Here is a 13,410-nt window from a genome sequence, read left to right on the forward strand (position 1 = left end):
TGCGATGGGGACGCCAAGGAATGCGGCTCGGGCTTTCCGGCACCCTGACCCCGAGGGAGGTGGCCGCGGCTCGGCCGACCTGCTGGGGGCCGCCCGGCAGGAGCCGCCTCCACGCGGCAGGAACGACCGAGTCATCCTGGGGCGAGATGGAACATCCCGGGAATGCCGAACCGGGGCCACGGGGCCCTGCCCGGCCCCACGCTCGGAGCCCGCGCTTCCGCCGGGCTGCGGCGCCCGCCCTCGCCCACTCCAAGCAGCATTCCCTGCCCACCCCTTCCTCCCAAAGGACCGGATACAGAAGTTCAGTACAAAAAGTCTCCAGGCTTTACTGAAAATAAAAAAAAAAAAAGGTCACAATCATTTGAGTACAAAACAAAGCTACAAAATCACCACGTGACCCCAGCTGAGATGATCAGAAACGCCCCACCAGCTCCCTGCGGGCCCCCGGCTCGGGGCGCTGCACCCTCCAGCAGCAGGACCGCGGGCTGCGAGCGCCCACCGTACGGCCCTGCGGCTGCAGCAGCCAGAATCGGCTTTGGTCCAAACGCTGGCGAGCGAAGCCGCCAGCAGGGAAGTGGGGGGACGGGAAGGGCTGCCCCTGCCCTTTGCGCACACATTCCCATGCGGGACGGCCCCGGCGGCTCGTACCAACGTGCGAGGCGGAGGCGCCGCGCAGCACTGCCCCGCTGCCCCCCAAGAGCAGCCGCCTGCCCGCGGCCCAGGGGGGTGGGGGCTGGCCCAGCACAGCCCCCGCCACGCACAGCTCCCGCTTGGGGCGTCCTGTCTGGCAGAGCACAAGTCCCTTCCCTAAAGCGAGCAGCTTCCAGCCCCTCCTGCCCCTGGGGCGATGCAGCCCCAGGCCATCGCCCCTGCGAGCAGCCGTGCCACCGGGACCTACCCCGCTGTCCGGGAACAGGTCGCCGCTGTCACCCCCTGCTTCAGCCTCAATGCAAGCACAGCCCTAGTCTGTGGCTTTGGCCCAGCCAGCCGGACCCTGCACAGCCACAGCTCCAGGGCAGCTGCCCCACGCCACGGGAAAGCGCTGGCAACGTCGGTGTCTCCGCCGTGACCCGTGCGTGTGAAGCGCCCTTCCGGCTGGCGCGGCTGGAGGCCGCTGTCGGAATGGGGTGAAGAAGGAAGAGGGGTAAAAGGGGAGACAGAGAGGGAAGGTGCAGGCCTAGAGCAGGAATCAGGAGCAGAGTATAGAAATGCCAGGGTACACGCTGACGAGTTTATAAAAACGTACAAAAATAAGATATTCCCTTTTTTTAAAAATTAAGAACAGTGAAGGAATGTTCCCCGTAACCCCTTCCCCATCCCTGCCCACCGGGACAAGGGATGCCCCCAGCCAGCCAACGGGAGAGAAACCTCGGTCCTCAGCCCTGCGCTCTCCTGGCGGGCTGCCTTTCCAGTGATCACAGGAGCAGCCACTCCACAGTCCCAGAGGCACCACGTGGCACTCACAGCCCTGCAGGGAGCAGAAGGGACGTTAGTGCCCATCCCCAAAGCCACCTCCCCAGGCAGCCCTCCGCCCTGCCTGCGCAAGGAGCCACGCAGAGCCTGGCTGCCCGGGGCAGAGGAGACCTGCCAGACCTCCCCCTGCCCCGCAGCGAGGCGAAGTCCAGCTCCTCGGAGCAACTCGAGAACGCCGGGACCAACCAGGCCAGCGTCCCCTCCCTGCCGCATCCCCAGCTCACCTGTGGCTTTCTCACAGGTGGTCCCCCCCTTCTCGTGGGCAAAGTTGAGGCGGTTCTGCTCAGCAGCGATGCCGTTGGCCTCTGGGCTGCTGCTGCGGGACGGGCTGGCAGTGTCCAGCGGCGGGTTGAGGTGGAAGGCCATCTCCAGGTGCTCCTGGGCCATGCGGAGGTGCTTGCGCAGCCTGTCCAGCTCGTGCTCTGGGGGAGCGCCAGCCAGGGCGAAGTGCTCCGTCGCCGAGTTGGCCAAGCTCTCCCTGTAGTCCAGCTTGCCGTTGGGCAGTGGGGCTTTCAGGGGCTCCTTCTTCAGCGAGTGGTAGGTGGGGGGCGCGCTGGGAGCTTTCTTGGCATACTGCAGCCTAGGGCTGGTGTCGTCAAGGTGCGGGGGATCGTCTGGCTGGCTCAGCAGGTCCCGGATGCGGCCCACGCCGAGGTGCACGAGCTCGCAGAGGTTGAGGAAAAGGCAGAGCCCACTGACCGCGTACATGACAAGCAGGAAAATCGTCTTCTCGGTGGGGCGGGAGACGAAGCAGTCGACGGTGTGCGGGCAGGGGCTGCGGCTGCACACGTAGGATGGGCTCACCTCGAAGCGGTACAGCATGTACTGCCCGAAGAGGAAGGCCATCTCCAGCAGCGAGCGGCACAGCAAGTGCAGCACATAGGCACGCATCAGCCCGTCCTGCTTGATGCGGCGTCGGCCATCGTGTTTTTCCCCACCCTCTGTGCTTTTCTCCTTCTCCACCTCGATCTCCTCAAAGATCATGGGATCTTCTTCGTTGTCATCCTCCGCCTCTTCGTAGTCCCGCCCAGCTCCCCGGCGCACGACTGGCATGCGTGCCCGCCGGCCCGCCAGAGGCCGGCGCCGTGCATTCTCCGGCATCCGAGCAATGCGGTGCATAGCGAAGCCCAGGTACAGCACTGACGGCGTGGCCACCATGATGATCTGGAAGATCCAGAAGCGGACATGGGAGAGTGGGGCAAAGGCGTCGTAGCACACATTCTCACAGCCGGGCTGCTGCGTGTTGCACACGAACTTGCTCTGCTCATCGTAGTAGATGGACTCGCCCCCGACGGCCGTCAGCACGATCCGGAAGATGATGAGGACGGTGAGCCAGATCTTGCCCACGAAGGTTGAGTGGTTGTTGATCTCCTCCAGGAGCCGCGTCAGGAAACTCCAGCTCATCCTGGCCAAGCAGTTGGCTCAAACCCTGTGGGGGAGGGCAGGCAATAAGCCACAGAGCAAACCCAAATACACCGTGCCTGGCCCCCAAAACCACCAGCCTCCACTCCAGATCTGCACCTCCACCTCTCCTTCTCCCAGCACCAGCATCCCTGCCCTTATCCACCAGGCCCACAAACACATCTCCAAGTTGGGATCCCTCTCCCCAGAAGCACAGCAGCTCCAGGGAAGCCAGAGGCATCTCAGCTCCAGGCAGAAACAAAGAGCCTAGAGGCTGGGGGCCCAAGCCCGCCCCTCTCCCTGCTCCCCATAAGATCCAGCTCGCTGGCTGCCCCACACCAAGCACGTCCGTGCGCTTCCCTTTCACACCCTGCTCCAGTCTCGCGGCCACAGCCAGCCAGGTGGGTGAAGGAGCCAAGGCAGCAGGAATAGGGCAGGAGGGGAAAGGCTGGGCCGGTTACCTCCTGTCCCATCCCATGCGGGACAGATCTGGGGGAAGAGTCAGCCACAGCCTAGGTAAACAAGGGAGCCCTCCAGCCTCTGGCGGAGCCAGCCAGGGAGGGCGAGGGGACAGCTTCCTCTTCCTCCCCGCTGGAGCCAGCACGCCGCAGCACCCGTCTGCCACCTGGTCCTGGGCAGGTCCCCAACCAGTGTTGCACTCTGGGCCAGGACCCGCATCCTGCCATGGGGCATGGTTTCTGCTCCCCCAAGGGAGCACAGGTCCCTTGAGCCAGGCAACCCAGGGTGGACATGGCCCGTGCCTCGTGGCACCTACTGGCCCTCTTGCCCAGCACAGGTCCCAGCCTGTCTGCTCCCCCAAACCTGCTGCGCCCTGAGCCCAGACCCACCAGACCTCTGTGCTGTGCCCTCCGCCGCAGCCTCCAGCTGACCTCCATCCCTCAAAATCACTATGAGTCGCCTGAGTCCACTCCTCACATGTCCCGCTGCTACAGCAGGCATTAGCTGCACCTCCTCCTCGCATCTCCTGCCTCCAAGCCTCAGCCTGTCTCCAGCCAGGTGGCCCTTTGGGTGGCCAGTCTCAGAGAGGCTCCCAGGCTCAGATCACACCACGACCCTACGGCAAACCCACATTCAGCATCAGCCAAACTTACAGAGGAAGCACAGCGTGAGGAACAGAGACCGATGGCGAGGGGCAACGTGGGGCAGCCAAGGAATTGCACAAAGTGCAAGAGAAGTAGCTGACACCAGAGATCAGGGAGGAAATTACAAGTAAAGTGCTACAGCTTCTGGCTAAATAGAGAAGACGCAAGAGGAGACACCCCATCGCCACCCCCGGTTTCAGCGGCTTACGTGTGAGCTGATGCAAGGGGAGCAGGTGGCAGAGCTGCCCACAGGGAGAGGGCAGAGCCAGGCACGGGGAGCGGCAGAGGATGTGCCACGTACCGCTGCAGAGCCCCAGGCCTCCTCCCGGCCTTGCCTGTCCTTGGGCCAGCCCTGTCCCCGCACCTCCAGCCAGGGCACATCTCTGCGGGTGGTTTCTCCCACCGCACTTACACCACTATTGTTCTGCTCCAGCTCATCCGCCGGAGCCTCATTCCAGAGTAAGAGGATCTTTTTGGCTTAGCTCAATCCACCTCCCCAGCAAACCTCACCTAAACAGAAAAGCTCCTCCTAGCATGAGCATCCACATGGGACGCAGCTTCCACTGAGGACCTGGTGCTTGGTGTGGGCCTGCTGAGCAGCAGGAGGTGGCTGGGGGGACAAAATGCTGTGCAGGCTGGCACCAGGGCTCTGCCGGTCCTGAGCACCGGGTCACCAAACCCAGACCCCGGGGCCACCAGCCTCTTTTGTTGTCAAGCTGCTCTTAACACATGGCTGCCTCAGCCCCAGGGCAGGCTGCCCCGTCCCCGGTTCCAGGCTCCCTCTCAGGCCTCCACTAAAACCAGGGTGCTTTGTGCCTACGTTCAGCCCTTGCCTGACAGCAGCACAAGGCTGGAGCAGCAGACGAGACCGGGGGGACCAGGGTCCAGCGGCCAGGGCAGCCCCTGGAGCTGGCGAGCACACACAGAGAGGCCCTGGCACATCAGCCGAGGAGGGGTGACACATGGACCGGCTGCGGCTCAGGAGCACCGCAGTCCACCCAGGTGTGGGCACAGTCCCCTTTCCCCCTGCCCTGGGCAGGGCCCCCCCGGGTCAGCTAACAGGGGACCAGCTCTCGGCCCATGGGACTGAGCCACCCGCTGGCTCCTGGCCACACCGTGAGTCAGGACCAGCACCACATGCTCCGACCGGGCCCTGCACCTACATCCCCAGCCCCCCTGGCCCCAGATCCCCCCGGCCCGGCTTGCCTGGGCCCCCAGCCCCACCAGGCCTGGCCTGCCCTACCAGAGCCCCTTCCCCCAGCCCTCGCCAGGGCCCCCAGTCCGTGACCCACCAGCCCCGGCACCACCAGCCTCTGCCCTCCCAGGGGCCACCCCAGCAAACTCAGCCCCACCGACCCTGCCTGCCTGGGGGCCCCCGAGCTATCGATCCCAGCCCCACCGACCCCACCACTAGCTCGTCGGCGGCTCGCAGCCCCAACGCTCCCCGCCTTCCCGCGGCCCGCCGCTCCCCGGCCCGCCACCCGCGCCCCACCGCGCCCCGGCCCCACTCACGGCGCGCCGGGACGAGCGGCTCCCGCCGGCGGCGGCGGCGGACAAAGCGGCGGGGCGGCGCGCTGCCGCCTCCCGCCGAACAAAGGGGCCCGGGGCCGCCCCGCCCCGCGCCCGCCCGCCGCCCCACCGCCCCGCGCCGCCCGCACGCGCCGCCGCCCCGCAACTTCGCGCGGAGTTCGCGCACTGCCCGCCGCCGCCGGTGACTCACCGCCCGGGCGGGCCTTGCCCACTGCCGGGACCCCCCCGCCGGGGCCAGGGCCGCGCCCGCTCCCGGCCGCCGCCGCCACTACGGGGCCAGCCGCGTCCCGGCGCTGCGCGCCCGGTCTACCGCGACGCGGGCTCCCGGCGGCGGGGCAGCGGGCGCCCCGGGGCGGAGCCCTCGCGGCAGCCCGGGCTGGGGGACGGGGCCCGGGCCGGCTGGACGGTACCTGGCGCGGCGAGGCCTGGCCCTGCTGCTGGGAGCCCAAATCAACGCAGCTCTGGGTGGGGGCTGCTGCCTCAGGGGGAAGTTTTGCAAGCGGTCGTGAGCTGCGGCGGCTTGGGAGGCCGCGCCGGAGCCGCTGCTATCCCACACATGCCTCTAGGCAGAGGCCAAGCCTGGCCAAAACAAACTGAGGCATCGCTTTTATCAGCGAGATAAGGAGTGACACACTCCGAGCTGGCTTGCAGTTTCCGCGGAGCCCCTGAAACCCATTAGTCTCCTGGAGGCCACTCCCTGCCCGGAGCAGCCCCATTCAGCCCCCAACGGCCCAGGTGCATTCCCATCTGGCTCTTCCCCTCCTCCTTTTGCCCCCAAGTAACTCATTCACTCCTACAGTGCCAAACCCCTGCAAAGGTGTGAAACTGAGGCTTCCTGCCCATTGTAGAAAAATGCTCCAAACTATTCTTGCAGCAGCATCTTCCAAGGGCCCTGGCTCAGCCCATAAATGTCAGGGACGGTAGCACCCTTCAGAGGAGTATGGATGGCCCTGGCAGGCACCGTGACCATGCAGGGAGCCAGGAGCCATACAGTAGGAGGGAGCCAACACTCTAGAAAGTGTTAAGATTCCTGCACAATAACCTCCAGCCCCCAAAACACTAAATTCTTCCTCGTTGGATCTCCCCACGAAGGGGAAGAGAGAGAAGATAGAGGAAAGAAGGGATCTGGTGGCACCACAGGAGAGGTGGCACCAGGCACATTGGGAACAGGGAGCAAAATGTGCCTGTGCAGTGGGAACATGCTGCAAACCTGCAGTCACAGGATGGGGCTGCCCTCACCCCTGCTTCATACAACTCAGGAAGCCTGGCTGACTTTGGTCCTGCTAGTGCTGGTTCTTATCCCCCCAGGCCTGGTCCCTCAGCGGGACCAGGGCTGAGCATGCAGCACCTCCAAATGTGCCCTTAGAGAGCCACCAGTGCTCCTCAGCGAGCACCACCGGAGCCGCCCTGAGACAGGTTGGCTGCCTTCGTGGGCAACAGCAGCGGGCTGCAGGATCTGCCCTCCAAGGGCAGAGCTGAGGCCCTGCAACAGCCGACCAGGCTTTGAGTCACCACCCCTGAGCAGTGGACTCTCTCTCCATCACATCACAGCCACTCACTTTCTGTGCTGCTAAAATTGGCACTAGAGGTATTTTTTGGAGCTATGTGCTGTCTGGGGATCCCCACACCACACCAAACCCACTCGTGACTTCCTAGGAAGAGCAACCTCCCTTTCCTTGTCCGCTTCGAGGTGGTGATGGGGTATGCTCCAGGCCCACGGGGCTGCCTTGTGCAACCCAAACAGATGGTGAGGAGCTGGTGTGCTCATGAGCTGGTGAGATGCTGCTTCTCCCCTCTGATATATGTGCTCCCTTCTGCAAAACAGTTCCCATGAGTAGGCACTGGTGGGGCAAGCTCCTCCACCCACCTCCCAAAGGCAATGCCAAACCGCCACCAGCCCTCCCTGGGAGACCTGCTGCTGCTGAGCTGGAGGGGACAGGGGTCACAGAGTATGGCCCAAGGCAAGGGCTGGGCAAGGGAGGGAGCAGTTCAGCACAGCAGGGGGCAAGCACCTTGTCACTAGACACACAGGTCACTGAGACCTTATTTATGCTCCCTGCCTGGCCAGGTCACACTTCTCTCCTTCCTCCAAGACCCATAATCTGGCAGAGCTGCCACAAGGTGAGATGAAGACCCAGGGAGGCTAGGGATAAGGCAGGGTCTCAACAAGGAGAGGGGACCATCGCCTTCCCACCACCTTCTCCTCCAAAGAGCAAGCCCTTGCGGGATGCAGGGATGGAGCTGGCAGGGCTGAGCTGCGCCCAACCAAGCTGGGGAAGCAATGCACCCCGTGGGTGTTCCCACAGCCAGCACTACTCAGTCAGCCACCACCTGCCACAGCCTCCTGCCACCCTGGTACAGGGCCTCGCAGAGAGGGTGCAGATGGGACAGGTTGCGCATGCCGCATGGCAGCAGCCAGCACAGAGAACAGGCTGTGCCCCTGCGGTCAGGCAAGCAGAAGTACATGAGGGGTGAGGCCACGTGGCTGGGCAAAGAGTGGGGTGGGAAGCACAGCAGCTGCTTCCTGTGGTCGTTTTTGGTTATTCTGGGCCCACTGAGTAACGGCAGCCTGGCCGGTTCTGGTGCCTGTTTTACCAAGTCAGCGAGTGCCACCGCGGTGCAGCCCGGCCACCCTGCACAGCCTATGCACCCACTGGATGCTCTCACACAGGAGAGCTCGGGGAAGAGGCCAATGGAGCAAGCGACTCAAGAGGGAAACCCGGCAGTGGGAAAGGATACCACTTTGGGCTCTCTCACTCAATCCTTCCTTCTCCCCACCTGCCCTAGGTCCCCCCCTAGACAACAGCTTCTACCTCCACTCCTTCAGCAGTGCTGAGGAAAAGCTGCAGCTGAAGGAATGGGATTTTGTCCAGATTATGTAAAAGCACTTTCCGTTGAATTTCACCATCACGCACACAACTGCAACGTTAACATTTCTGGAAAGGGAAACGCTTGTTGCAGATCCAGCAACAGATGCTCTAGGAGAAACCCTGAGCACAATCTGCGTCCCAGACGAGAAGAGGCAGGCTGAGATGGATAAAGTGAAACAGCATGCAGAGCACAGAAATTCAAGTTTTTACAAAGATGCAGGAAAGTGTTCAGGCCCAGGGCTAGGAAGAGGAACTGCAGTACAGCGCAGGGCCTGGGGCAACTGCCAGCTGACCCCTATGATGAGGCACAGAGAGGTAGGAGTCAGGTATGGTGACCTGGGGAGCTGCGGGCACAAGCACAGCATCCTGGGAGAAATGGGGAGGCACTGCTGGTGTGGAAGAGCAGTGCTCTAGCTATTTTGAAATTCTCCGTCTGTAGCTTGCTGTTGTCAGGTGGTTAAAGGGACTTTGGGTTTTCTTTCCCCACACTCACCACTAGTTTCAAGCATTCCCAGGTCTTGTCTCCAGCCTGGCTTCACACCCAGGCAGCCTAGCAGTTTGCCAGTGGTAAAGGTCCTACATGATCCTTTGAATCCCAGTGTTTAGTGCTTTAAGAACGACCCCCCACAGGACCAGACTTGTGTCCAAAAAGCCTAAGCTGCTGAACCACTCCAAAGTGAGGGCAGTGCACTCACAACTGATGCTAGTTACTGGGGCAAGGCCAAGCACAGCTGGATGCAGTGGCAAGAACTCTCTGCAGCATGAGCTGAGCCCATGGGGCAGAGCTTGCCCTGGGTGTCCTCAAGAGGTCAAACCCAGATGCCCGTAATAGGTGTTACTGTGCTTGCCTGGCCATCAGCTTCAGAGTCCTCCTGTTTCCCCCAGCTAAGGTGCCCTGCACTTCCTCAGGGTCTAGCCTCATCTCGCGCTTGCGATGTCCAAGCATAGGCCAGAGACATCGTCCTTTCTCCCTGGGGCAGAGGGCAAAACCACCAGCACACAGAGCGGGGAAAGGAAGGCAGCTGGGCAAAGGCCATTACACATCCTCATCCCTTCCCACATCAGCTGAGGCTGACAGAGCCAAGGCGCTCATCTCAGGCAGGAAGGATGTGCAAGACCAAGAGCCTTGTGGGGTCCTGCTCAGAAATGCATGGTTTTTTTTTCAGAGGAAACTGGAGCACAGTCACCAACCACAAAACCAGGATCAGCCCCAAACCATTAAATCTGTGGGGCACAGTCCAGAGCTGGAACAAGTGTGTAGTGTGCAGAGCAAGGCAGGGCAGCTGCACAGCACAGAGGGAGCTAGGGGAGCTGGTAATCAGGGAGATAGTGGCTGAGGGGGAGTGAAGAGGGAGGCTGTATACACAGGGATAAGGAGAGCTCTAGGCATTGGGAGAACATCCGCTCCTGGGACAGACCCTGGAGCTCAGGAGGGAATGGGGCAATTGCTCCCACAAGCAGCTCTGTGCACTGCGCTCAGCCACCATGCCGTGATGGAGGCATCCACTGGGACCCTACCTCCAGATCCTGCCTCAGCTACATGAAACCAGGGTGCCAGGGAGATCTCCAGGGCGTCAGTGGGACAAGGACAGCTCTGAGAGCTTCCCAGCCCACAGCTGCCTCGTGCAGAGCTGCCAGACTTGGCTGCACACCCAGGAGAGCACAGGGGCCAGCACGGCTGTTGATAGCTGCCTCATTTCCCTCTAATCTCTAGGGCAGGACGGGCTTGGCCTTGCTACAACTACCTCTGCCTCCAGGGATGGTCACAGTTTGGCAGATGGTGGGGCAGGTGGCCTGAGGTGTGTTTGCTTCAGTTGAGGAAAGGAGCCTGCCAGTCTGGCGTTTGCAGTGGGGCAAGGAAGGGGCAAGCCAGCTCCACCCTCCCTGAGCAGGGCTGGAGACAGGCAGCACGCATCCTAGTTCAGTTGAGCCCAAGCAGCAAACACAGATTAAACAAATCATCTGGCACTGAGACAGGGAGCAGACAGCTCTATTAGGGACTGTTTGTCCTGATACAGGCCAGCTCCTCAGTTAGCTTAATAACCTTCTGATAAAAGGCAGAGGCACGCTCCATCACAGGAGGCACAAAGGGCAATGAACATCCCTTGTAACATAACCCACTGCAGAGGGAAGGCCAGGAGACAGGGACCACAGGGGGTTACACAGCACAGCCCCTGCTCACCCACCTCCTGCCAGCACCTCCTTCCAGGTCCTGCATGCCATCTTCTGCCAGGACCTCAGTATCATTCACGGCACTGAAGCCTGGCCTGCAGTTGCTGCTCTTTCTGTCCAGGCCAGGATGGAAAGGAGTGCAAAGGGAAGGTTTTTGCACAAATCCTGGGCCATTGCTCTGTGAGCTGGGTAAGAAGTACGCACACCTAGAGAAGGGATGAAGCTGGACAGGCAGATGCCCTTTGTGATTACATGGCCCTCCTGCAGGGGCTGAAGTCAACTTCAGGCCAGCAGGGATGTTCTGCTAGAAGTGAACAACCAGTCCTTCCGGTCATGCAGTCTGATTGTAAAGAAGGCTACTTTAGCTAGATATAATGCAAGGGAGCTGACTACTAACCCACAGGCTATGTATGCTCAAGGCAGCACTGCTGTAGAGTGCAGAGAACAGAGCAGGAAGCACTGAAAGAGCCAAATCTGTCACTGAGGCATTAGAAAATATTTTCATCACCCGGAGTTGAACAGCAAAGTAAAGCAGGACTGGTATGTCCCCGGGGAACAGGGGTGTAGCAATAGGCAGCCCAAAGCCTGAGCCCGCAGCTGCCTCAGACTTCCTGCAGCCACTTTCCACAGAGCCCTGGAGTCCAGCAGCCAGGGACTAAGGCCACCCCAGGCCTTGGCACCCCTCCAGCCCCAGGCACCTCAAGAAAAATCTGCTCCAGACAGATGCTAGTAGGGAAATGCTGAGATCCAGACTAAACCTGCTCAGTGCTGAGTATAGGAGACAAGTACACCCAGAAAAGGAGATGGGGGGGGGGGGGGGGGGATCTACAGTACCAGAGATGAGGGACTGCCTGCTCAGAGCTGTGACAGGTAGAAGACATCCGCAGCTGATTGAACAGATATCACTCCCCTGTACAAACCCTGGCTCTCCTACACCTCCACAGTCCTCACTCTAGCATAGCAGTCAGTCAGGGCTGCCTCCAGTGCTGGATCAGAGGAGCGTGTTGGGGAAGCACCTTGTCAGTGGAATGAGCCCAGTTAATCCTATTGCTAGGTCCACTGTGAAGAGCTCCCAGCAGCATGTTCATGCTTACGGAGTAACCACAAAGGGGTTAATCTGCAACAACCAGGACAAAACCCTAAGGGAAAACAAAGCAAGTGTTTCATGACAAGGCAACAGGCAGACAGGCCACACAGGGTGAAGCTGAGCTTCCCCTCTCAGTAGTCGGAGGAATGCAGAAGAGCAGGGAGCTGTTAATGGAACCAGGGTGCTGGTGCTGAGCTGAGGGCAGAGACCTTCAAAGACATGGAAAAGAGCAGAAGCAAATAGGAGTAGTCACTTCTATAGTAAAAACCAGGAATGGTCTGAGAACACCTACACACAGACAAGCAGCTGACATCTTTGCTTTTGGCAATTAGCACTTTGCTGGGCTCCTCAACGCATACCCAGACTCAGGTGCCGCAGTGCAAAGGCACAGTTTGGCCAAGATAGAAAAAACAAGCTCCAGTGATGAGCTTTCTCAGGGAATCAGCACACGCAGAAAGAACATCAAGAAGCTGGTCTGATAACTCCAATTTTGACTCTTGCTCTTAATGAAAAATGCAGTTATGGAAGTGGAAGACAGTACTTACACAAACTCCTTAAATGGCTAGATGAAGACAAAAAACCTTACCGGTTTTTACTGGCTCATCTCTCTGGAACTCCTTTCTCCATATGAAGTGCTAGGTGTTGGCAGCATTTCCACTGAGCTCACTCCAGTTCAACATCTGAGATCACACCAAAGGAATAGCAAGCAGCAAGCATATGCCCATTTTTGAAGAAGGGACAAAGTTGAATGTGTTATGACATTGGCCGTAAGACGGTATAGATCCTGTCAATCAAGTCTATAGAAGACTAGATAAAAATATCAGCCACCATAGACCTTCAGCTTCTGAAAGAGACAGGAAAAAGGTTAGTAGTAAAGAGATTCCAAGAAAGCATCCAACAGTGCACTGTGAGCTGGCCTTTAAAATACAAAATATGGAAACTGAATTTCACACTCTCCTAAGACTATGAGGATGGCATAGCTAGGCTTGAGGAGCAGAGAGGGAAAACATTGTCTCATCTGCTAAGGTGAGACTGCTATGGGGCCCAGCCATTGTTGTTTTCTAGATGAAACAAACTTAAGTGACAGACACCAGCTCTGGATACATGGAAGCTATGGATGTCAGAGACCATTGCAGGCTGTTGTAGACCTGCAGGACTCACAGCCCAAAGAAAATATGGATCAGGCCCATGATAGACAAATACATGTCTTTAAAGAAATCAAGATCACCTTGACAGAAGATAGAAGTTTTGTCACTAAGGAGTCAGAAGTGAGAAAACTTGCCCCAAAACTGTGGGTTGAATGCTCACAACAGGACAGAGACACTGCTCTAGGAAAGGCAAACATCAGTAAAGGTCTATGCTTGGGTGATTAGATTCTACCTGGCAGCACCTTGGTTTAACAGGATTGTTTCTGCTCACTCCACCAGGGAACTTCAAGTGCGTTGAAATACTACCCCATCTCCACTTACTCTTCACCTGACAGAGTGCAGAGACCCTATGACACAGCAAGCCCAGGCCAGGCAACAGCATTTTTCAGCCACATTTAATTTCATGCAGGGGAGGTTGAGACAAGATGAAAACTGGTACAGGGAAAAACCTTCACTCTGGCAAGAATTTGGGGCAGGAGCTCCTGCAGAGGTTGTATGCACCTCCTTCCACTCCACCAGCTGGCATCACACCTGTCTCATAGTTTCTTCCACCCAAAGGTCCTGCCTTCCCACCCCAGTACATTCCAGTCAAATCTGCCCAAGATTCAGAGGCAAGGGTCAGCTTC

General features: G+C 59.4%; 1 protein-coding gene across 4 annotated transcripts; it reads right to left on the reverse strand.

Moving 5' to 3' along the window:
* Window positions 1–301: 301 nt before the first annotated feature.
* Window positions 302–12,719, reverse strand: LOC112980115 (gap junction gamma-1 protein-like). Of its 4 annotated transcripts, none has more exons than XM_026094764.2 (3): window positions 12,223–12,719; window positions 1,698–2,902; window positions 302–1,468 (listed from the first exon to the last, which is right to left on the reverse strand). In XM_026094764.2, the coding sequence occupies exons 2-3, from the start codon at window positions 2,875–2,877 to the stop codon at window positions 1,461–1,463; spliced, it is 1,188 nt and encodes a 395-aa protein (XP_025950549.2). In that variant the 5' UTR covers window positions 2,878–2,902; window positions 12,223–12,719; the 3' UTR covers window positions 302–1,460. The 4 variants fall into 4 exon arrangements, with proteins under 4 accessions (XP_025950549.2, XP_025950544.2, XP_064370901.1 ...); XM_026094759.2 differs by lacking the exon at window positions 12,223–12,719 and adding an exon at window positions 5,918–6,136; XM_064514831.1 differs by lacking the exon at window positions 12,223–12,719 and adding an exon at window positions 5,698–5,839.
* Window positions 12,720–13,410: the final 691 nt, after the last annotated feature.

This window comes from Dromaius novaehollandiae, chromosome 7 (genome assembly GCF_036370855.1).
Source record: "Dromaius novaehollandiae isolate bDroNov1 chromosome 7, bDroNov1.hap1, whole genome shotgun sequence".
In the NCBI taxonomy this organism is placed as follows: domain Eukaryota; kingdom Metazoa; phylum Chordata; class Aves; order Casuariiformes; family Dromaiidae; genus Dromaius; species Dromaius novaehollandiae.

Excerpts from the sequence above, each read along its gene's own strand:
- LOC112980115 (XM_026094764.2), bottom strand. The coding sequence starts at position 2,877 with ATGAGCTGGAGTTTCCTGACGCGGCTCCTGGAGGAGATCAACAACCAC.